The sequence below is a fragment of the Cupressus sempervirens genome, chromosome 11 (genome assembly GCF_028749045.1).
Source record: "Cupressus sempervirens isolate cs-2001-9-10 chromosome 11, ASM2874904v1, whole genome shotgun sequence".
NCBI lineage: Eukaryota > Viridiplantae > Streptophyta > Pinopsida > Cupressales > Cupressaceae > Cupressus > Cupressus sempervirens.
Window position 1 is genome coordinate 171,077,310 of NC_143128.1, and position 23,332 is coordinate 171,100,641.

Consider the following 23,332-nt stretch of genomic DNA (forward strand, 5'->3'; position numbering starts at 1 on the left):
ATATACATTGAATAGAGTTGAACCTTAATGGATATAGAAAATGATAAAGCACAGATTGCCAATTTAAGGTGATACTATGTTGAACAGATGATGCATATGCCCTAGTGAAGTCCTATCTAGTCAGTGTGTGTGTGAAATGTGTATGTGAAGGAAGTCATATAGAGAAAGATTGATCAAAGGTCATACAAGTGAGTAGATGTGAAGCTAGAAGAGAAAGCTCACAGACATGATGCTTCTATTGATAAGTGAATTAGAGAAGATGGCTTGAGTATTAATGAGAAGAGTAAACGAATTGCTTGAAGGGTGTCCAAGGAGATCAAGATCAGATATGACAATGGAAGGCTTATCAGTGAACCAACATAAGGAATGAACAAAGATCTGAACTAGCAAAAGTGAGTTGTAATCACACAAATGAAAACCTACTATTTTATTTCTTATCATTGTAAATAGTTTATGTTGAAATCCTTTTAATAGAGGTTGACCTAATAGTCATTTGAAGTCTTAACAGTCTATGCAAATCCTTTAAATAGGTGACATTCTAAATAGAATGATCAAAGTCCTCTTACAAGGTCATTCCTAATAGGGTGATTAAATCTCTAATTGGGTCACATTTAACAATGTGTAATGTAACCTTTAATAGGGTTGGTTCTTGATAGATCTCACTTTCGAAGAGTAAAAAAGAGTGACATGTTGCTGGTGGTTTTTTTCCAAATTGGGTTTCCACATAAAATCATAGTGTCAAATTGTGATGAATGTATAATGAATATTTTACATGTGATAATATTTTCATTATGCAATACAAGTTAAAGATTACAACATCGAAAATAAAATGTGGGATAGATTGAAGACTATATATGGAGGTGATGACAATGTACTAAGAGCCAAAGTAGAAAGCCTGAGAGGTAAATTTGATGATATGAGAATGATGGAAGTGAGAACATAGTACAATACTACACAAGATTTCAAGAGGTTGTTAATGCAATTAGAGGAGCAAATGGAGTAGTTGAAGATGAAATAATTATAAGGTATTGAGGAATCTACTCCCAATTTATTCCATTAGAGTCTCTGCAATTCAAGAACTGAGATGCACCCTAGGTAACAATTCTACCTTAGAAGGTGTAGTTGGTGGACTTACTACTTTTGAGATGTCTAATTTTGATAATTATACACCTACTACCATTAAAGTTTCTTTCAAATCACAACTGATTCTTAATAAGAAGAAAGGAAAACATATAAAGAGTGAAAGTGATAGTTCTAATGATGAGATTTATGAACTTGAAGCCCTCATTGGAAAAAGGTTTCAAAGAGGAAGAGGTAAATACAAAGGTAAATTACCTATCATTTGTTTTTTATGCAAAAAAGTTGGTAATATTGGTGCTAGATGTCCTGACAAAGAAGATAAGGATGAAAATAAGGAAATAAAGTACAAAGAAGAAGAGATGACAAAGACTATAGAAGAGGCAATGATGAAAAAGGTAAGAAATCTTGTTAAATTGCTAAAGAAAAGTGTGATAATGACTTTGAGAGTAACGATGATGAAGTTGTTTATGTTTCTATGAAAGAAGAGTCTGATGAAGATGAGAAAATTGCATTAATTTCTTATGTGAAAAAGGAGTGATGGATGGATGACTTATTCACCCCTCCCCTCTCAGTTACTCCTCATATATTTCCAACACATTTGAGATTGTTGTTGGTGCCTTGTCTTAGTTTCTGTATTCTATATGTTATATTTCATGTGGTGTCACCTTATTAATGTTAAAATGATGGATGGAATCTTGTCCCTTCTCCACATCCTCCTTCCCTATTTCCCTTTCCTCAATATCCTCACTACTATTAGGATGAGAATTGAAACTATGTCCCTGTTCTACGTCTTCTTCTACTAATTCTCCTTCCTCTACTACCTCTTTTGTAAAATATATTTTGCTTACTAACTGCTAGTAAACAAATTTTTCCTTCAACAATAATGAAATAAATTGACTCTCAAATGCCTACAAAGAAGAACAAACAAAACTAACAATTGAGTCACTTGTAGTTGTATGTGCAAGTACTCTCTAAGTTTTATTATGAAGACTCAGCTCCCTTCTTCAGATTTATAATGAACTAAATGCAGATTATATCTTTAACCTGAAGACATGAAGTTATTAACACCCACATATAAACATAAAATGAGTGTGGTTATAAGATTTATGGATTAAACATAAATATAAACATTAACAAACAACCTTAAGGATGTTTATCAAACCCTTCTCATGAAAGGGAAAATAAGAGAGGTTAAATGTTAGATTATGCAAAACATGTGTGTGCAAACCATATGATTACACACAACATATAACTAATACCATAATGGAGGAAGATATCCTGAACATAAAAAGGAAACCATATGATTAATCCTTAATTAGGAAAGTAAACATACAAACCATATGATCTTCTATATAGACTCTTCTTTATTGTTGAATAAAACAAAATGATCACATGATCATTCAGTGCCCTACCATTGCTATAAATTTTTTTTGCAGAAATCTTCCTATTCCCTTGTTACAAAAAAAAATGTTTGTTCCTCTCCCACATCCACCCAGCTTGTGAAAAAGGATAACCTCCCTCTATTTAGATTTCATTTGAATACTTATATTTTCCCCTCGATTAGTTCTTTTTAGTTTCGTAACTAATTCTTGGAAAGATTAATGATTAATCTTTTATCCATCTTTCATATCTTTTAATATAAATTTTCTTTTAAATGTTATGACATGGTAGTATAAAATAAAAATTATTATAAATTGGTTCTATTTGTAGATGATAATATTGAATATCTTGTTGGGTCTTAATGTCAAAACTCTTCATGAAATGAGTTTTCATATTAATATTTTCCTCAAAAAAATTTGGATAGACCCGCACTAAGATGTTAATAACTATTCAACTTGATTATATTTTATCAATCTCTCCATTGAGATTGTGCATAACTTGTCTCACAACAACATATCCAAAATTGAGCAAACTCCAAAAGTGGAATAATTACTTATGGCCCCTGCACCGAGACCTATATTTTCAGCTTGAAGACTTTTTTAAATGTCAGAGTTGTCACGATTTTCTCCAAAAATATGAATGGAAATGTGCACCATAAAACACTATGATTATGTAGGTGTCATAATAATATCTTGGAGTTACACCATATGTTTTTCCTTTGTTGATATTTTCTCTTAATCTTAGTATGAGTGACACCCAATCACATCTTTCATGAAACTAATTATCCTCCACAACTCAATACTTGAACTTTGAACTTTTGAGAATCTGAACTGCATGCTATGATTTTGAATTGAACCTTGAACTTGAACTTTGGATTTGAACTCAAACATAGAACTTTGGGTTGTAGATCTTCATTTTGAACCTTTGAAACTGAATCTAAACTCAATTTTGGACTTTTGAGCCACCAATCCTCTGAATATACATTTCAAAACCTAACAAGTGGATCTCTAAACTTGAAGCTTGAAATTTGGTTCCGCAAAATCGAACTTGAACTTTGAATTAATGAACTCAATTTTGAACTTTGAACTTGAACCTTAGAGCTAGTGAATTTTGAACTCTTAGCTTGAAACTCTAAACTTTGATGTTCAAAGTTAAAGTTCAACATCAATTCAAAACACTGCCTTCTTTACAAATTGGAATTTACAATAGCATCATTAGCAATAAAAATTAGTCGAGATTCTTTTATGAGATCAAATTTAAATTTTAAAATGTGGGTATTAAAACCTATTATCAACCGGTTCTCACTGGGGATGTGGGCTACAAGGGACATAAAGAATTCAGTAATCTCTACTATAGACTAGTGTCATATCGATTAGGCAACAGAGTCATGGGAAAAATAATGATGAAAGGGACAACTTCTGGAGAGGGGAAAGAGCAGGAAGATAGGGTAAACCAAACACCCAAACTACAACACCACAAAAGAAACAAATTGAAACTAAAACAACAAAGAAAGCAAAAAAAACCAACAAAACTAAACACCACCAAAAGCTCAGAGAGTGGCAAGCTATTTACAAGCATATACAACTGAGAAGAACTCACCAAAAGAACTAGAGTTGGGAAAAAGCTTACACAAAACCACTTACTAGTTGAGAGAAGAAGGATCCCATTCAGAACAATGGGCAACTCCCGAATGAGATAGGTTGGTGTAACCTCCACATGACAACCTCCTTATTGCTGAAAGCTAAGTGAAATGCATGGAAGAGCCTTGTAAATGAATCATAAGTTCCAAATAACAGTAGCTCATCATAGACTTCTTCCCTTACTTGAGTCTCCAGTATAGAAATCTCAAGACCATCTTCAATTGTTGGCTGAAAAAAATTAGGCTAAAAAATCTTCACAAAGAACTTCATTTCCTTTATATTGTTAACATCTATTAAAACCTAACTTTTGGAAAGACTTTCAGCATTAAAAATGTATTCAAACTGAGGAAATGCTTCATCTAACATAGGATTAGCATGAAATAGATAAGCTTCATCAAATTTCGCTACTACTACTTCAAAAAATATGAAATCTAGGCCAAATGTATCAATCAAATCAACATCTAGATTTTTACCTCTGGAATCTTCATACTTGATCACTGTTAAAAATCCTTCAACAATCTCTTCCTCATTAAAAAACATTATCACTTGTAGTTGCTGGATTTGGAAACTCTCCTCATATGCTATTTGTCTTAATACTTTCTACTTCAAGAGAAAAGAGACAGGCTTCCTCATCTAATGATGATAGTTCGAATAAAGGGTTGTCTATGTGTTCATAAGATTCTATTGGTAGGTATAAAGGATTAGTAATTCTCCAAGTAACTTTATCCTTCAGTTCTATGCACAATTCCCCTACTTTTCTTATTATTGTATCTGGACTTGAAAATTCCTTGACCAGGCATGTTACATCATTATTATCCAAGCATTCACTTTTGGAGTCTTCTTTCTTTATTGCTAACAAGAATCTTTCAATAATCTCATCTTCATTCAAAGAATTGCCACCAAACTAAATTGCAGATGCTTGAGCATGCTCAACCTTCTTTCCATCACACAATACAACCTGCACCTTAGCCTTTTCCTTTTCTATTGAACTTATGGGATCAGATTGAATGGGTGGCTGAAAATATTTATTTTTTTGCAGTGGAGAGGATGAAGAAATATCAGCACTTTTATCCTTAGGAAGAGGGATAAACTCAAGAATATTTCATCTACTTATACATTCAAACTTTGTTGTATTTTGATATTCATCAAGCTACACCATTTGTTTGTTGCTAGGCATGAGCATCTTCTTTGTAATTTTGTCTTCATCACAAGCCTCATTGAAAGAAAGCGGAAGATCATAATCAAGAAGTTTGAAAATCTTATTATATTTAAAGGAGAAAGATTCCAAAACATGGTCATTATAGACCTTTACACAAGGAGGATTTTCTACATCATTACATTTGCATTGTGGAAGTAACAAAGAATCACATGCAACATTCTCTTCCAAGCTTATTGTGTTCTTAGAACCTATCTAATTTGCATTCACCAATGTTTGATCTTGTTAAAACTCATTCTCATTCATCACAAGGTAATTGTATGAGAGAGACGAGACTTGAATGACTGGAGCTTCAATGTTATCCATTTCTAGCTCTTTTGGAAGCCAATGTACTCTTTTCTTATATTCCTCTAGGTCTTTTAGTTTGTGAAATATATGAAACTAGATCCTCCATAACAGGGTAGAAGTATGATCATCTTCAAGACTAAGATTTGTTTTCACAGTATGTGAAATACTCTCTTTGCAGTGCTTCCAGAAATCTTGCAACACTTTATCATTGATCTTTTTGATGTCCAAGATGGTAGGGTCAGGTCTTTTCTTCTTTAAGACGCTTCTTTCAGGCATGGTCATTATATAGAGTCGCCAGTCTCCTATACAAAGAGATGAAATGAAAACCAAGAAACCAAAAGGTAGGTGCTAAATCCTTATTTTCGGTCCCTAGTAGAGTTGCTAAAATATGTTACTAAATATATTTTTCCTTTGACAATAGTGAAATAAATTGACTCTTAAATGCCTAGAAAGAAGAACAAACAGAACTAATAGTTGAGTCACTTGCAGTTGTATGTACAAGTACTCTCTAAGTTTTATTATGAAGGCTCAGCTTCCTTCTTCAAATTTAAAATGAATTAAATGTAGATTATGTCTTTAACCTGAAGAAATGAAGTTATTAACATCCACAGATAAACATGAAATGAATGTGGTTATCAAATTCATGGATTAAACATAAAGAGAAAGATTAACAAACAACCTTAAGAATGTTCCTCAAACCCTTCTCATGAAAAGGAAAATAAGAGAAGTTAAATATTGCATTATGCAAGATATGTGTGTACAAACCATATGATTACAAACAACATATACTTGATACCATGATGGAGGAAGATATCCAAAACATAAAAAAGGAAAATGAACGATTAAAACTTAATCACAAAAGTAAACATACAAACCATATGATCTTTTATATAGACTCTTATTTATTGTTGAATAAAAAAAAATGATCACATGATCATTCAATGCCCTGTCATTACAATAATTTATTTTGCAAAAATGTCATAAAAATCTTCCTATTTGCCTATTAAAAAATAGAATGTTTGTTCCTCTCCTATAACCACCCGACTTTTTAAAAAGGAGAACCTCCCTCTATTTGGCTTTCATTTGCATACTTATATATTCCCCTTGATCAATTCTTTTTAGTTTTATTAAGGATTCTTGGAAAGATTAACAATTAATTTTTTATCCATCTTTCATATCTTTTAATACAATTTTTCTTTTAAATGTTATGACATGGTATTATAAAAGAAAATTTATAATAAATTGTCTCTATTTGTAGCTGATAATCTTGAATATCTTGCTGGGTCTTAATTTCAAAACTCTTCATGAAATGAGCTTTCATTTTAATCTTTTCCTTAGAAATTTTTGGATAGACTTGCACTCAGATGTTAATAACTTTTCAACCCGATTGTATTTTAGCAATCTCTCCAGTGGGATTGTGTGTAACTTGTCTCAACACAACATATCCAAAATTGAGAAAAATCCAATGATGGAATGATTACTTATGGCCCATACACTGAGACCCATTTTTTTAGCCTCTAGACTTTTTAAAATGTCTTATGTTTATGGAGTTGTCATAGTTTTCTCCAAAAATCTAAATGGAAATGAGCACCATAAAATATGATTATGTAAGTGTCATTATAATATCTTGGAGTTACACCATATTTTTTTCCTTTGTTGTGATTTTCTCTTAATCTTAGTATGAGTGACACCCGATCGCATGTTTAATGAAAATGATTATCCTCCACAACTCAATACTTGACCTTTGAACTTTTGAGAATCTGAATTGCATGCTAAGATTTTGAATTGAACCTTGAACTTGAACTTTGGCTTTTAACTCAAACGTAGAACTTTGGGTTGTGAATCTTCATTTTGAACCTTTGAAATTGAATTTGAACTCATTTTTGGACTTTTGAGCCACCGATCCTCTAAATCTACATTTCAAAACCTGACAGCTGGACCTCTAAACTTGAAGCTTGAACTTTGATTTTGTAAACTAAAACTTGAACTCTGAATTAACAAACTCAATTTTGACCTTTGAACTTGAACCTTAGAGCTGGTGAATCTTGAACTTTGAACTTGAACCTCTGAACTTTGAGGTTCAAAGTTTAAGTTCAACATAAATTTAAGACACCACCTTTTTTACAAATTGGAATTTATAGCAACATCATTAGCAGTAAAAATTACCAGAGATTCATTAATGGGATAAAATTTGAAGTTTAAAATGCAGGTATTAAAACTTGGTAACACTAAAAAAAGCCTTTGTTTATTTCTATTGGTTTGAGATCTCACTTCAATTCTATTTGTTGTCCCATCTTCTTGATTTACCAGCATTGTATTTTTATCATTATCCCTATTGTAGTTGGTTAGCTTTCATAATGCTTCTTTTAGTTATGTCTTTTTGTAAATACATTTATAGTTTGAGTCATTTGAAGTCCTTTTAGGATTATCATCAAGGAGGTTTATCTTCTAAATTTAACATTGAAATTTTGAGTAATGTAATTTTTATATGGACCTATTAGTTATAATTCTGATAAGATTATGTTCTTGTAAACCGGATTTGATGTTTGCTGGGATTTTAACTTCATTAGAAGTTTTATCATTAGCTTGGATTTATTGAAAAAAAATCCTAATAAGTTGCCAATGTATTTCAATATGTGAAGGTGTAATGTAATATTTTTACTATGATAGCTTTGAATTCTACCCATGTTGACAAATATAAAAAACTAGCAAGTTTATGAATTTAATCCTAAATCCTTTATAAAAACAAAGAGGTTCTGAAAGGATTTCAGCTCTAATTCTCTTACTTTTACATTGTAAATAAATTAAGCTATTTGACAGAGGGGAGATACTCACCTGGTCACTATTGATAGATTTTAGCCATTTTACCAGTTTTGGATTCTTTATTTTAGGGAAATTCCAATATGCATGGATCTGAAGCTTATTGCACTCAAACTAATTATCTTTACTATGTTTATCACTAATAATTATAATATTTTCCTTTTTACTATGATTGTCATTGAAATTTTTTGGCTGGTTGGTGTTATTGCTAACACCTAGTGCTTCCTTTCTTCCATTATGAGAGGTCTCCATTAACCTTGCCTTCTTCTGAGTATCTGCCAAAGCTCCCATTACTATTTTTAAGTTGGAAAATCTTGGGGTCTATCTCTGTAGTAGATAGGGAAGAGTCTTATATTAATGACATGATAATATTTATCAAAACAAACTATTTAAGATTGGGTATTACCAGATAATTTTCAGGGGGCATTGGGGGAGAATTATTTGGATGTCCTATATCTGTCTTGCCTTAGTTGCAAATTGTAGGTTTGAAGCTATTTTTTACACCATTCTACTATCTTTGTGACTTAAAGGAACCCTATTAGCCTTTGATACCTGAGATGGCAAGAGTTAGACATAATTGACAATAAGGGTTGCTAATATTTTTACTTCTTATTACCTTACTATTTTCATACATTTTCTTTTCCTTGTTTCTTAGTTTTCATAGTTAGGGTATTGGTCTTGATGCATACCTTTTTCTTGTGTTTCCTATGTCAATAGCTACTATGTTGATAGTTATCCTTTCCTTGAGAATGCAACATTTACATTAGTAATAAAATTTCTTCAGCTCGACCACTTCGTGCATACTTGGTTTTGGCAAAGTGTTCTTTGTGCCTATTGATAGATGCTTTCCCCTCATGCTTTTGAAAATTATTAAAGGTGTATAGAGATGAAGAAGATAACTTCTTGTTAACACTCGGTCCTTTTAGATTGGCATTCTTTGAAACCGATCACAATGATTCAAATCTATTATAGATAAGGATCGTGTTCTGCCTAATGTGCTTTGTTCTTCCCAAATTTTAGGGTACATAAATCTTCACACTGGAGTTCACATTTTGTCACAAGACCATTTTTTCTATTTTTCAATATCACTTATTTTATTTTTATACAAATTTAAAATACATATAATTTTTTATAAAATTTGTGAAAAATAGACTTGCATGTAAAGTCAACCACAAAAATGTTAAACATCAACCTTAAAAGCACAACAAGAAGACATTAAGTTATTTTTAAAAACTTTTCTTTTATATATATTTTAGGCAGTTACAAATTTTTTAACTCTCTTATATATTCTCCAAATGTAATTTTTACTCCTACTTCTTTTTCGTACCCTAATCCTGTGCTTGACTCTAAAACAGGACTTTTGTAAAGTACGATGGTGTTAGCATGATATATACATGCATAAGCATATGGGAGAATTACGATTAACCCATTGCCAAACTTCTAATAACATTTCGGCCACTATGAAAAAGCAAAGATGGCTATTTGTGAGTGCAATGATATAAATAAAATGCGCATCACATCTATATTTACATTCAAGTCTTGTTGACCACTTGAGTCGTACCTGTTATTAAAATCTGAATCGCCTTTCTGACTATTAGGTAATAAAAATACAGTGCCTCGTTATAAGTGGCTATGCAGCCACGAAAATGGTCACTCGTACGTAGGGAGGACTTAATTTTTTTTAGTTTTTTTTTCAATCAGTTAGAATTAGGTATATAGAAACTGCTGTTTTGGTGGTTGGATAGCCAATACTGTGTCTCGTCTACGATGGTTGGAAACTGATCACTGGTTACCGCAAATAAGCTGCAATTGTAGACAATGGCGGATCATCAACAGCTTCATGTGGTAATGTTCCCTTGGCTTGCCCACGGCCATATAACTCCCTTCTTAGAGCTCGCCAAGAGCCTTCTCACATATGGCCTCAGAATTTCCTTTGTCTCCACTCCTCTCAACATTGCACGGATTAAAAGCCAGATGTTGTCGACGCCTGGAATCGAACCCGTGGAGATTCCATTGCCATCCGTAAACGGGCTGCCCGTAGGCATCGAATCCACGGCAGGTTTATCCGAGATGGGAAGGACAGACTTAATACCGCTGCTCTTCCAAGCCCTTGATCTTTGCGAGCAGCCATTCGGAGCGCTGCTGAAACTGCTTTCCCCTGATTTTGTCATACATGATACGACGATCTATTGGACTCCTCGGGTTGCCGCCAAGTCGGGAATTTCCACAGTAAATTTCGTGGTATTCAACATGAGTTGGATGAGCTTCTTAACAGTGCAGCAGAGGCATGGACTGCCCCAAATCCCGACGGCCGAAGATCTGTGTGTACCGCCAATGGGATTCCCCTCTTTCGTCGTCCGCAACCAACCCTTTGAAGCGCGGAACATGCTTCCCTTTTATCAAAACAAGGAACATGGTTTTGGCGAGGGCCTCAGCTTCATGGACCGCGTTTTCCTCTCTGTTGAGGAGAGCTGGGCAACGGTTTGCAACACTTGCCTTGAGTTGGAACGCAAATTTGTTGACTATTTTCAAGGAAGCACCGGGAGATTGATGTTCCCCGTGGGGCTTTTCACGCCCACCCTACCCCCACGCCCTGCTGCTGATTCTTGCTTGGCGTGGCTGGACGAGCAGTCCGCTCGTTCTGTTGTGTTTGTGTCGTTCGGTAGTGAATGCCCTCTCACTGCCCAACAGTTCAATGCTCTCCTGCTCGGTTTGGAGGAAAGTGATATTCCATTCCTATGTGTTCTTCTTGGCAGATCGGCGGCTGAGTTGCAGCAAGTCTTTGAAGATTGTACGCCTCGTGGAAGAGGACTGGTGGTGACAGAGTGGGTGCCTCAAATGCACATCTTGAACCATCCTTCAACTGGTGCATTTCTTACACACTGTGGATGGAATTCCGTTACAGAAGGGCTGAGGTTTGGAGTGCCTTTTGTTGCACTACTAATCCAGTACGAGCAGGGGTTAACTGCTCGGTTCATTTCTGAGGAGCTGAAGATGGGAGTGGAGGTGACAAGAAACGATGAAGATGGTTCTTTCACTAAGGAGGACATAGCTAGAGCTGTACGAGCTGTGATGGTGGAGGAAGAGGGCAATCGGATTAGGTCTAATGTTGAGGAAATTAGTCGGGTTCTGACCAGTAATGTTTGCCAAGTCCATCGAACAAACATGCACAACTTTGTCACTTCTCTCAAGGAGAAAGCCTCCAGAAAACAATCTGTTTGATTATATATGCATGTCAGAGAGAAGCCGCCATCACTCTGCGATCGCTCAGGGGAAAGTCTGCAGAAAACAAACTGTTTCCTTATGTATGTTTTATTATGTCATTTTGTTTACGAGTTTCTTGCGTGAGTTAGAAATGACTGTTCTTGGGTTCGTAATCATTGCTGTGTCCAGTTTAGTGATCTATAAGAATTTGTCAAATGTTTTACTCCAAGAGAAATCTACTGATAGAGGGTTTCGTAGTACATTTTCTGCCTCCGATCTCTTTTAATTGGATCAATTCATCTATGATCTAGCGATAATTTTGTTCAATGAATAAATAGAGTCAATTGTATGCTTAGTGCTGCAGCAATTTGTCCCTACTGTTTTAGTTTCTTCATTTCCCAACGAAAATTATGTATACTATTTGTAACTTGTCACAATGAAAAGTATGCATATTATATTACACTATTGTGTCACAATGAAAATTATGTTTACTATTTGTACCTTACACAACGAAAATTATGCGTATTATATTACATTATTGTGTGACAACGAAACCTATGTATACTATTTGTACCTTACACAACCAAAATTATGCATATTATATTACATTATTGCGACTCAAGATGATTCTTTCATGCATGTGAACTCTGAAAACTTCTCGAATTATGTATGAGTGTTAGAATAGTAAATCGATTTCACCTGAATGTGAAATATAAACATTATACTTAGCATAGAGAGAGCATTGTATGAGTGCTGACATACATTAAAATAGATGTCCAAAACTTCTCATAAATCTGTGGAATATTGTGGTCTATGTCATGATATGAAAATACATGATTTTCTTTGTTGCATCAGCATTCTAGATAAGGAATACTTTTATTGTTCACTTATATCTTTTTTCTATTAAGATGATTGTTTTAATAGTATTTTGTAAATGAAAAGCTTAGAATCTAAAATATATATAAAATAATCTATGTCATTCAAAACAATATCTTTTGGTGATACAAAAGTTTCAAAATTACAATGCACAAAAACAAATTCTCCTTTGCATTAGTTACTATAAATCAGATTTAAGATTCAAGATATACGTGTTCAACATTTGTCACAGTCTTAAAGGTTCTTGTTTCAAGAAATGTAACTTTTTATTATTAAAGATCTTCTTAAAAAGTTTAGTACAATTTAATAATGGAGCTTGGTGAAAGTTTTCTTATTATGTTATGATAATAACTAAACAATGAGAGACTATAATTTTACATATTCCTCTTAAATCATTTGATGGTTTCTCTCTTAAAATGAAGTCAAAATATATTATAATTAACACTTACTCCTCCATCATTCAATGGTCTGTGGTTTCCTTCAATAGTTCATCTTTCATTAATATTGAAAAAAAAATAAGTTTATGAGATTAATGTTATGCTTGAGGATGACAAGGAATTAATCCTCAATGCTTGATCTTTTATACATGAAGTAACGATGCTATATTAAAAATTTAGATTGACAATAGTCTTATTAAATCAATACAACAAGCCACATTTGTATTTATTGGAGGGAACAAAATATAAAATGCTAAAAAATTGAAGGTAGGGGATTCTGAAAGGTTGAAAAGACTATAGTATTATCTAAATTCACCATAAAATTAGTGGTTTGTGAATTTTACAATGCATTTTAGTTTAAAAATCTAAACTCCTAGATATGAAAGTATTTGAAAATTTTCATTTCTTCAATAAATTTTGGCTTTAATTACCCTATTTTGATAGTATGAAATGAGATCACCCGATGATCTTGTTTTCAACATTTTTCATTTTATTTTTTGCCTTGCAAGAGAGTTTAATTAAATTAAATAGTAGTTTTTAAGTATGCAATAATTTTTTCATCTTACATTTAATCTACTTTCTTCAAGGAAAATTACTTTGTATTACACCTATTGTTTTGGTGGTGAAACTCATTTATTAAATTCATTAATCATTCTATTGTTTCTATTTATGTGTTACTTTGAATTGCATCTATTGTTCTGGTGGTGAAACTCATTTATTAATTTCATTAATCATTTTATTTTTAATATTCTATTATTATTAAATTCATTAATCATTATATCTAATAAACTCTACCAGCCTAGCCAACTGAACATTATGTCATATATAGTTGTTGACATTGCATGGAAGATTATAAGGAAAAGCCATAGCTATGACCTAGTAGAATTACAATTCAAATAATTAGCAAACAATTTGGACAACATAAGACAGTCAAAGAACAACATGTTTAAGTTTGGTTCTTTGATTTTATGTATTTAATTCTATGTTTAGAATTCATTTCATATTGTTGGAAATGTTGTATAGGATAATAAGAAACTAGTAACCTAGCATATAAATGACTTCATTTGCTAAATGGGTGATAAATTTGAGAAAATTATGGATGGTTATTTTGAGGAATTCAAAAGAAAGATGAAGAATAGGTCTAGAATTTCTAAATCCATAGTAGACAAGTATTACAATGATATGAGTTTCTTAGTTGATATTGGTTTTACATATGCTCAAGCACTTATACCTAGGGTTGCATGGCTGAGAGCTCTACCTTATGACATTAATATTGATGAATTCACAACAACTATTACTAATTTATTGATCAAAAGGTACCCCTTGCATATGTATAAATACAAAGTTCTTCAAGTAATGAACAAAACATCTAAGTATCAAAAGATATAAATGGGATTCTTTGGTTAGAGTCATATTAAGTAATTATTTACTATTGTCTTGTGGAACATACGACTTTCTCAATAAGATTGATAAACAATAATATAGTATTGGTTAAGGTTTTTGGAAATCCAAACTCTGAATCTCGTAAGAAGTATGTCAAATAGAGGCTACCTTTATTATTTTAAAATTTTTTATTGGTACCCTTTTTTTACACTAAGAAATTAAAAAGAAAAAAGAAAGTAGAACATCACATTATTTTTCAAAGCAAAAGAACAACAAAAAAATTAAAATTAAAAAAAAAAGTTTCTATCTTGGTGGTATGAATTAGAGAGGCAATATATTTGTTCTTATCAAAATTTGTTTTTAGTTCTCTTTTTTCATCACATCGAAATAATATAACATAGAGAACAATATCACATTAATTATTAATCCAAAGCCATAGAAAAAAAAAAGTCAAACACAATATCCTTTAAAAAAATTCCTTTGCCTCAATGGAAAGATTTAGATAAAAGCCACCCTAATTAATTGTTGACCATCAAGGCAATCTAGTACTATCAATTAGTGCAAAACACTTAATGATTTACTAGGCAAAGTTATTCGGTCAACACAATTGAGTGATTCTTTTCAGGTTGAGTAATGCTATGTAAAGTATGTAAATACTTAATTGTTGTTGAGAAGTAGTTACTACCGAGTATTCCAAGTGTTGCTAAGTACTCAAATGGTTTTTGAGTTACTCTGGAGGCAACATAAGTTGAGTGATAGAAAGGAAAAACAAAGAAGTTAAAGTTGAGGACAGTTAAGGCCAAGGGACAACATGAAGAATTAGTTTTCCTTGACTGGCAGTACAGCATATGTGTCAAGTAACATCATTTTGTATAAATGTTCAAACATTGATGTAAACCATTTTTATTAAGATGGAAGCATATTTTATAGTTCAATGAGCTAATCAAGGAGTTAATTATGCATGTAATTAGGGATCATCGATTCATATGAATGGTGATTAACCAATTGGAATATTAGAAGGACTAAGTGGTGAAAGGGGTGAATCTAGATCATTGATCATGACAAAGAAGTTTCATCAAACAACTATTTAAGGAGGGTTTTACACCTAATTCCTATTAATTGCAAGTTAGAAGTTTGGATGTGAAGATGAAGGTAAATTCAGTGAAGTTAAGTGCTGAGAAATTGTAAGGTGGTTGAGCAGTGTAGAGAGGAGATAAAGTATATCTATTACATAGAGGTGATATTAGTTTGAGAAGAGGTGATTTTGTTATCAACATTCAAATTGCAGACTGAAAGATCAAGGCATTGATTCATTTTAATAGGTGTTTCAAGGTGAATCTCTTAACAAAGTGATCCTAATAGACCTATGTAAATCTCTTAACATAATGCTCACTTAATTGTGTAGTTAAAATCCTTTAATAAAGGTGGAACTAACAGTCTTGTATGATCTTAATAGGGCCAACCCTTCATAGGCTAGATCATCAGAAGTGATCAAACTTTTTAGCCCTTATAGACACAGTTTTGTGTTGCACACTGGAACTCACATCCATGTTCAATACATTTTCACTATTATGTAGATCGGTTTCAAGTTTGTCTATTCTTTGCTAGATATCATTAGTAAACATGGAGCTATTAGATAAGTTGTGGAGTAATGTTTTCACATTTTGAACCACTTTCTCCAAGTTAGTCACAAGTTTTGACAATTCCATCTATCTAAGTGCCATTTCATTTGGAATCCTCTCAATCACTTTTTTATTAATCTTCTTTTCTATCCTTTGCATTAATTTTTCAAATGTATCAATATCTGGATTATTCACTTTTTCAATAATTTTGATCAACTGCTCTACATTATGACTATTTGTTGTGATGTGGAGCCTAATAAAACTCAAAGGTTTATTCAACACGATTTCCCCTAATTTTTTAAGAGGAAAAATCTTGTATTAAATGGCTTAGAGTTAGGGATTTCATAATGTATGATGAGATTATAGCTTCTCTTAGTTTTATTGAGTTGTAAGGGATTGCAGATTGTACTTACTAGATAATAATAATAATTGGACTTGTTGTTGGTGGACATAGCCCAAGGATTGGGTGAACCATGATATATCCTTGTGTCTTGTGCTCTCTTCTATGTGATTTATTATTTTTTGATATTGGTCATATTTACATGTAATTGTTATTTCTATCTATGGTTAATCCTAACACTATTCTCATCCAAATTATTAATTACAAAAGCATTAAGATATATATCTTTGATATCAACAATGCCTTCTTCTTTTCTTACTTTTGTTGGTATTCTCTCCTCAACTCAGCCCATTTTTTCTTCCTATTAAACAATTCACTTAATATTGTCATCTGTTCTTCTCTAAAATTGGACTTGTCCCAATTCAGTATTTAAAATGTGCTGATCCAATATGATCGGCTTACATTGTAGTATAACAAGGGATTGAGCTTTCTTCCTCTTGATTCTTTTGCCTTTGAATTTGGGGTATTGGAGCTCAACATAGATAATTGAAAATTTTTAGTAGATACATCCACACTCAGACTCTTAAGATCCTTCTCTCCTACTTGTATGTTTTTCACCTCTGTAGTAGATGTCACCTATTTTTAAGGTGTTGTAACCTTCTCTTGTTCACCCTTTGTCTCGAGTTTAGAAGTTGAACTCAACTAGCCTGCCTCTTTTTCTCCCTTAATGTGAGTTCTCAAGGCTTGTGTTTCTTCTCATGTATTAGCTAGCACACTCTATTTCTTTGCATCTCTACCATGCTCTTCAGATTGACTATCAACTATCATCACTAATTTAACAATATTGGTTGCAAGTTCTATCAGTTGAGTAGCCACATGTGATTCAATCTTTCAAGATATTCTTTCACTTTTATTAACATAGGATTTTAATGAAGCCACTTATCATAAGTGGGAATCCAAATTGTGCCTACACTCAGTTGAATAGTAATAGTTGCAACATCTTTTAAAATATTTTTATCAATTTCATCATTGATTGTAATAGTCTTTGCTTCTCCTCCACTTAATTGCATTAGATTTTTGAAGGTATCAAAATCATTTTCCTTACCATCATCAACATCTTCCATATTATCAAGCTCTACATTATCCTAATCATCCATTTCTTCCTCATTTTGTGACTCATCAATTGAGATTAATCCATAGATTTTATTCCATGTTATTCTTCCTTCTTGTACCAAAACTTCTATTTGATTTCTTAGTCACTTATTTGCTCTCATTTTTTTTTACAACCTTATTTGTATTATTCTGCAATGCTAATAAAATGTGTGGCTTACTTAATTTAGGCATTGTTTGAACTAATATAACTTCTCTCATTTTCCTCTCAATTGTCAATGCCCATTTCCACTTAGTATCAATATCATTTTATAGCTCCTCTCAAATCATATTGTGAATTTCAATAGGAGTGAATTTGAATTTTCTTATCATTTCTAAAGATACCACCTCCTCCGTTACTCTTGTCTACCATGCTCAATTTTTCATACTTTATATAGTGAAAGCCAAATAATCCTATATTACTCAAGTAATATTTTCACATACCTCGTCAATATCTTGAGGCTTTCCATGTGTGGTAACTCTAAATTGACTTAGATAATCAGACTATGTCTTCTATGCTTCCTCTTCCTCATCATCATCCTTACTTTACTACAAGCTTCCTTCTTAGTCTCTTCATAGGATTTCCTTGCCCAACTTGCTATGTGTGAACTTTTTTTTTCTTTGACCCTTGGCCTTGAGTGGGCTTGGTTATCTTCATAACACCTTTCTTGAGTGGCTTGGCAACTAAAGTACTATTTTCCTTGGTCCTTTTTCTAGTGATCCTATGTTGATTAGGTGTAGGACTTGATTATACTCTCTTCAAAGTATTTTTCACTTTCAGTTCCATACTAACAACTTTCTTACCTTTAGATGGTTGGGGCTCGTCAACAACATTTTCCTTGTCTTTTCCTTCTATCTTCTCTTCCTCTCCATTTTCTCCTTCATCATCATCATATCTACTCAAGTCTTCTCCTCTACCTTTAGAATTCATCAATGGTGCATCATCAACTGCACTTTCCAAATTCTTTACCATTTTCTTATTCTTCCTTTCTAGCTTAGGAATTTTAGGTTTCATCTTTATTTTGACCTTAGTTGTCTCATAGTTACTAAATTCTCAGAACATCTTGTCAAGTTCTTTAACCAATAAAGTATGAATGGTAGTTATCACTTCATCAATATTTCCATCATAGGGAAGAGGTCTTAACCATGCAACTCTCGACAATACAACCAAAATATATATGTAATCTTTATCCACTAAGAAACAAACATCTTCATAATATTTTTCTACTAAAGACTTAGGTATCCTTGACCTATTTTTCATCTTTTGCTTGAATTATTTAAAATGGCCATCCATTATAGTCTTAAAGTATTTACCCATTTGATTAATGAGTTCACTAACTTTCTCAGTCATAGGCTCCTTCTTATGCTAAACAATGTTCCCCATATAATGAAATGAATTTTGAACATAAAAGAAAATGTAGACAATGAGTGAACCCACAATAATGGGTTACATTTCTTGCATAAACTGACATTTAACTATTTTTTTTGAGAAAACTTTCACTTTAAAATGTAAATTGTTGCTTAATAGTTAGGAATTTGAAGATGAAGCAAATTAGAGTTTTTAAGCATTTTCTATCTAGATTCTATATATATTGATTTTATTGAATTATTTTTTCTCCCATGAAAATTGGTATGTTATCAAAAACTCTATTTTTACAAAGTTTAAAGTTGACATAACACTAATTTTGACATACATGGCTTTTGACACATGTAACTTATTATATATTTACATGATTTCAAAATTTATTTTTTTTATTGAAAGAGGACTCAAATATAGATACTGTAGCTATTTTTCAAAAAAAAATTATCTTAGATACTATTTTTCCATCGTAGTCCAATATAGAGGTTTATGTTTTATAAAAAACCTCTGTTCAATTCACATAAAATAATGTATAAATTAAAAATTCAAAATTTATCAAATTCATAGTCATTAGAAATCTCATTCAGAGTACTTCTATCATGCAAAATGACATGTCTTTAGTGCTCCATCTAGACCTAGTAATTGAGCCTGGAAGCCATGAAAATATTCTAGTTTTGATAGAAACTAAGTTTCTATAGAAACTAAGAAAGTGGGTCATGCATGCAGTTAGTTGACTCTAGGTGGTTTCTATCAAAACTCTTATCGACCTTTAGGGGTTTTTTGTTGTTTATAAAACTTTTCATATAATAATATTTGATATTTTTTCAATTTTCACATTCAAATTCAATCAGATAATTCACACTTCAATTCAAAGGGAGGAAATATTTTGCAACATTTTGTTTTCAAATTTTGGAAGAAGAATATATGCGACATGATAAATAAAGATAAAAGAGAAAGTGAATATGCAAGAAGAAGAATTCACAAACAAGAAACTAAAAATTATTGAAAAACTTTAGTAGGATGCTATAGGAGGCAAGGTACACATGTGTATTCTTTTTTCTAATCCATATTTAACATATACTATATAATCGTATTCTAGACCTTGCGTACATATAGTTAGGATTAGGGTTTATCCAATCAGGAATATAGTAAATTATTAACTTAGGGTCACTACTAACTTAATATTAAGGGTTTATTGAATTATGAATATTTAGGATTAGGTTAAAGTAAAGAGCTGAATATTTAGGATTAGGGTTTATTACATTATGGTTTTTAAATTATGAAGATTTTGAATTAGGGTTCATTTTAATTATGGTCTTTTAAATTATGAATTTATTTAGGACATATGTAGTCAACGAGGACAACCTACTAAGGTTGGAGAAGTCTCATTGCAAGTTCAAATAGGTATGTACACATGCATCTCTTGCAAGTACAATCTCTCTCTCTAAATTTCTAGGTCTATGCAAACTTTATATCTTTGATTTTTAATTCAGAAACAAATTCCTTTACAAACCTTCTTGATTTTATTTGTTATAGATCATTCACATGTAGTAGTAGATGATGAAAATGCTGGACATGAGGAAATTGAAGATGAGGCAATGGATATCGAAGAAGGATCACCTGAAGGTTAGATAAAATTGTATTTAATAGCTCACTTGTTATGTATATACATATATGTCCCCTAAAAAGAAATTGTATCTTAAGTCTCTATTTTTAATTTTTTTTGTAGCCTAAGATAAAACAATAAATAAGAATGTCAATCAATCTCAAAGATTGAAGAGAAAAAATAATCATAGAAACATAGATCATTTAGTTGAAAGGGATATGGAAAAATTGAGAGAATATGTTAGTCAACCTAGACATACTACAAAGAGGAAATTGAATAAAGAGTGTAAAGGAATAATTGCACAATTTGAGAACCTTGATAGAGTGGAGAAAACTCAAAGTTCTATTATCAATTTCACATCTTAATGATGAATTAAAAGAGTCATTGAAACTATTGGGTATAGATACAAGTATAAAAAAGGAAGATTGCTAAAATACAAAATGATATTTTTGAAAGTGTTAAGGAAGGGTTACATTCCATTAGGAAAAAAACTAAATCTACAAATAAACCCATTGCACAAAGAGTGATACTGACATCTATTTTAAATAAGAAATTATGGCAAAAATGACAGATCTATTCACTATCATCTCATATTGAGTATAGTTGAAAGACTATATTACATTATCTAAAAAGGAGAAAAAAAATTGAATGATAGTACATTAGAAGGAAATTGGGTTCTAATGTGTAGAGTTCCTTGATCTAATAGGATTATGGAAATGGTTAAGAACTAATTCATTTAATTTTGGATTGATAATACTTGTCCTTCACCAAATAGAAGAGATATCATCAAGCTGAGGATTAGACCTAAGGAGTATCTTCAATATGCAAAACATTGGTTGGATGTCATGCAACATGAATTGTATCTCTCATTCTGTAATTTAAATCCTAACACAAAGATTGGAGAAACAATGTTTGAAAGATTGAAATGTTATTTTGTGAATATAAATAGATCTTTTGAAACATGTTGTTTTTGATATCATGTTGAATTTGATTTGTGCTATCAAGGGTTATGAAGATGATAGAATAAAGTGGTGGTTCTAAAAATTCTTTTGATAAACGACTAAGCCAATTCATAACATCAATCTTGTATGACAAACCAAATGATTTTGCAATAGGTTAAATAGATTACATAGAGCAACTAATGAAACATGTAGTAAGCTGACTAAATTTTCTTTGAGAGATGAAGATACTGATATGATGAGGATGGTAAAATGTAAGAGATATATGTATAAATTCAAAAAAAAAAGTTGGAGAAGAATCAACAAGGTTGGAATATGTAGAGGATGACATACCTGATAGAGAATTTATGTCAAATTTTCATAAATTGACTCAACCATATATATGTGATACATTTTTTACTAAGTGGCAAGAAGAATAGTTTCAAACACTAAGAGAAAATTTTCCACTCGAAACAATTTTATCTGTTGCTGACTTTGGAGAGAATTACTCTTTCATTTCTTGAAAGCAACTTGAAGGGGAATACTACTTTATAGCTCAAAGGTTACTATTATGGTTCAAGTGTGTTATTGACATACACATATTTATTTGAATGATGTGGAAAGTGCAAACCAAGCACGAGTCATTAAAAAAGAGTACCACTTTTACACTAGTGATGACAAAGAACATGACACTTGTTATGAGTTAGGTATCACTTTTACCTGCAAGAGGGCAGAGAACACACAATCGTTGCATTTAGTTACAAGTGCAAATAATAATGTGTGGTCATTGTACACAAGAGAATACTCATGTTTTTCTCCTAATTGCATTGATGAAAATTATGATGGTTGCATTAATCAAGAACGTGGATATGTGGGTGGATGGACTTTGGGGTCACAAGATCTTATCGATATGAATGAGTTTGAGGATGAAAACTATGATAATATTCCATTGATTTCTAGTGATTATGACCATATTTGAGGATTGATTAGAGTTGGTATGTATGTATATACATGTACAAGTGTATTTGTTTCATAATTATATATGTATGTTATATATGTATGTATGTATGTATGTGTGTGTGTGTGTGTGTGTGTGTGTGTGTGTGTGTATGTATATGTGCATATATATACATACATATATATATATATATATATATATATATATATATATATATATATATATATATATATATATATGTATGTATATATATATATATATATGTATGTATATATATATATATATATGTATGTATATATATATATATATACATACATATATATATACATATATATACATACATACATACATACATATATACATATATATATATATATATATATATATGTATGTATGTATACATATATATATATATGTATACATATATATATATATATATATGTATGTATATATATGTATATATATATACATATATACATATATATGTATACATATATGTATATGTATATATATATATGTATACATATATATATATACATATACATATATGTATACATATATATGTATATATGTATATATATATACATATATATACATACATATATATATATATATAGATATACATACATATATATATATGTATAGATATACATATATATACATATATATGTAGATATACATATATATATAGATATACATATATATATATATATATATATATATATATATATATACACATATATATGTATACATATATGTATATGTATACATATATATGTATATATATATATGTATATGTATATGTATATGTATACATATATGTATATGTATATGTATACATATATGTATATGTATATGTATATATATACATATATGTATATGTATATCTATATATATATATACATATACATTTATGTATATATATATGTGTGTGTGTGTGTGTGTGTGTATGTTTTGGTAGTTATGGTACAATTTGAAAATGTAGAAGGTGTTAACTATTATTTATTGTGTTGCACCACACAAAGATAGAAGCTA

General features: G+C 31.3%; 1 protein-coding gene across 1 annotated transcript; it reads left to right on the forward strand.

Moving 5' to 3' along the window:
- Positions 1 to 10,013: 10,013 nt before the first annotated feature.
- On the forward strand, positions 10,014 to 12,090 carry LOC149528739 (putative UDP-rhamnose:rhamnosyltransferase 1). Its single transcript, XM_089809437.1, has one exon. It carries the CDS (start codon positions 10,243 to 10,245, stop codon positions 11,644 to 11,646), a length of 1,404 nt encoding a protein of 467 aa, XP_089665563.1. The 5' UTR covers positions 10,014 to 10,242; the 3' UTR covers positions 11,647 to 12,090.
- The last annotated feature ends 11,242 nt before the right edge of the window (positions 12,091 to 23,332 follow it).

What these genes read in the sequence shown, in the direction of transcription:
- LOC149528739 (XM_089809437.1), top strand. Translation starts at nt 10,243, where the DNA reads ATGGCGGATCATCAACAGCTTCATGTGGTAATGTTCCCTTGGCTTGCC.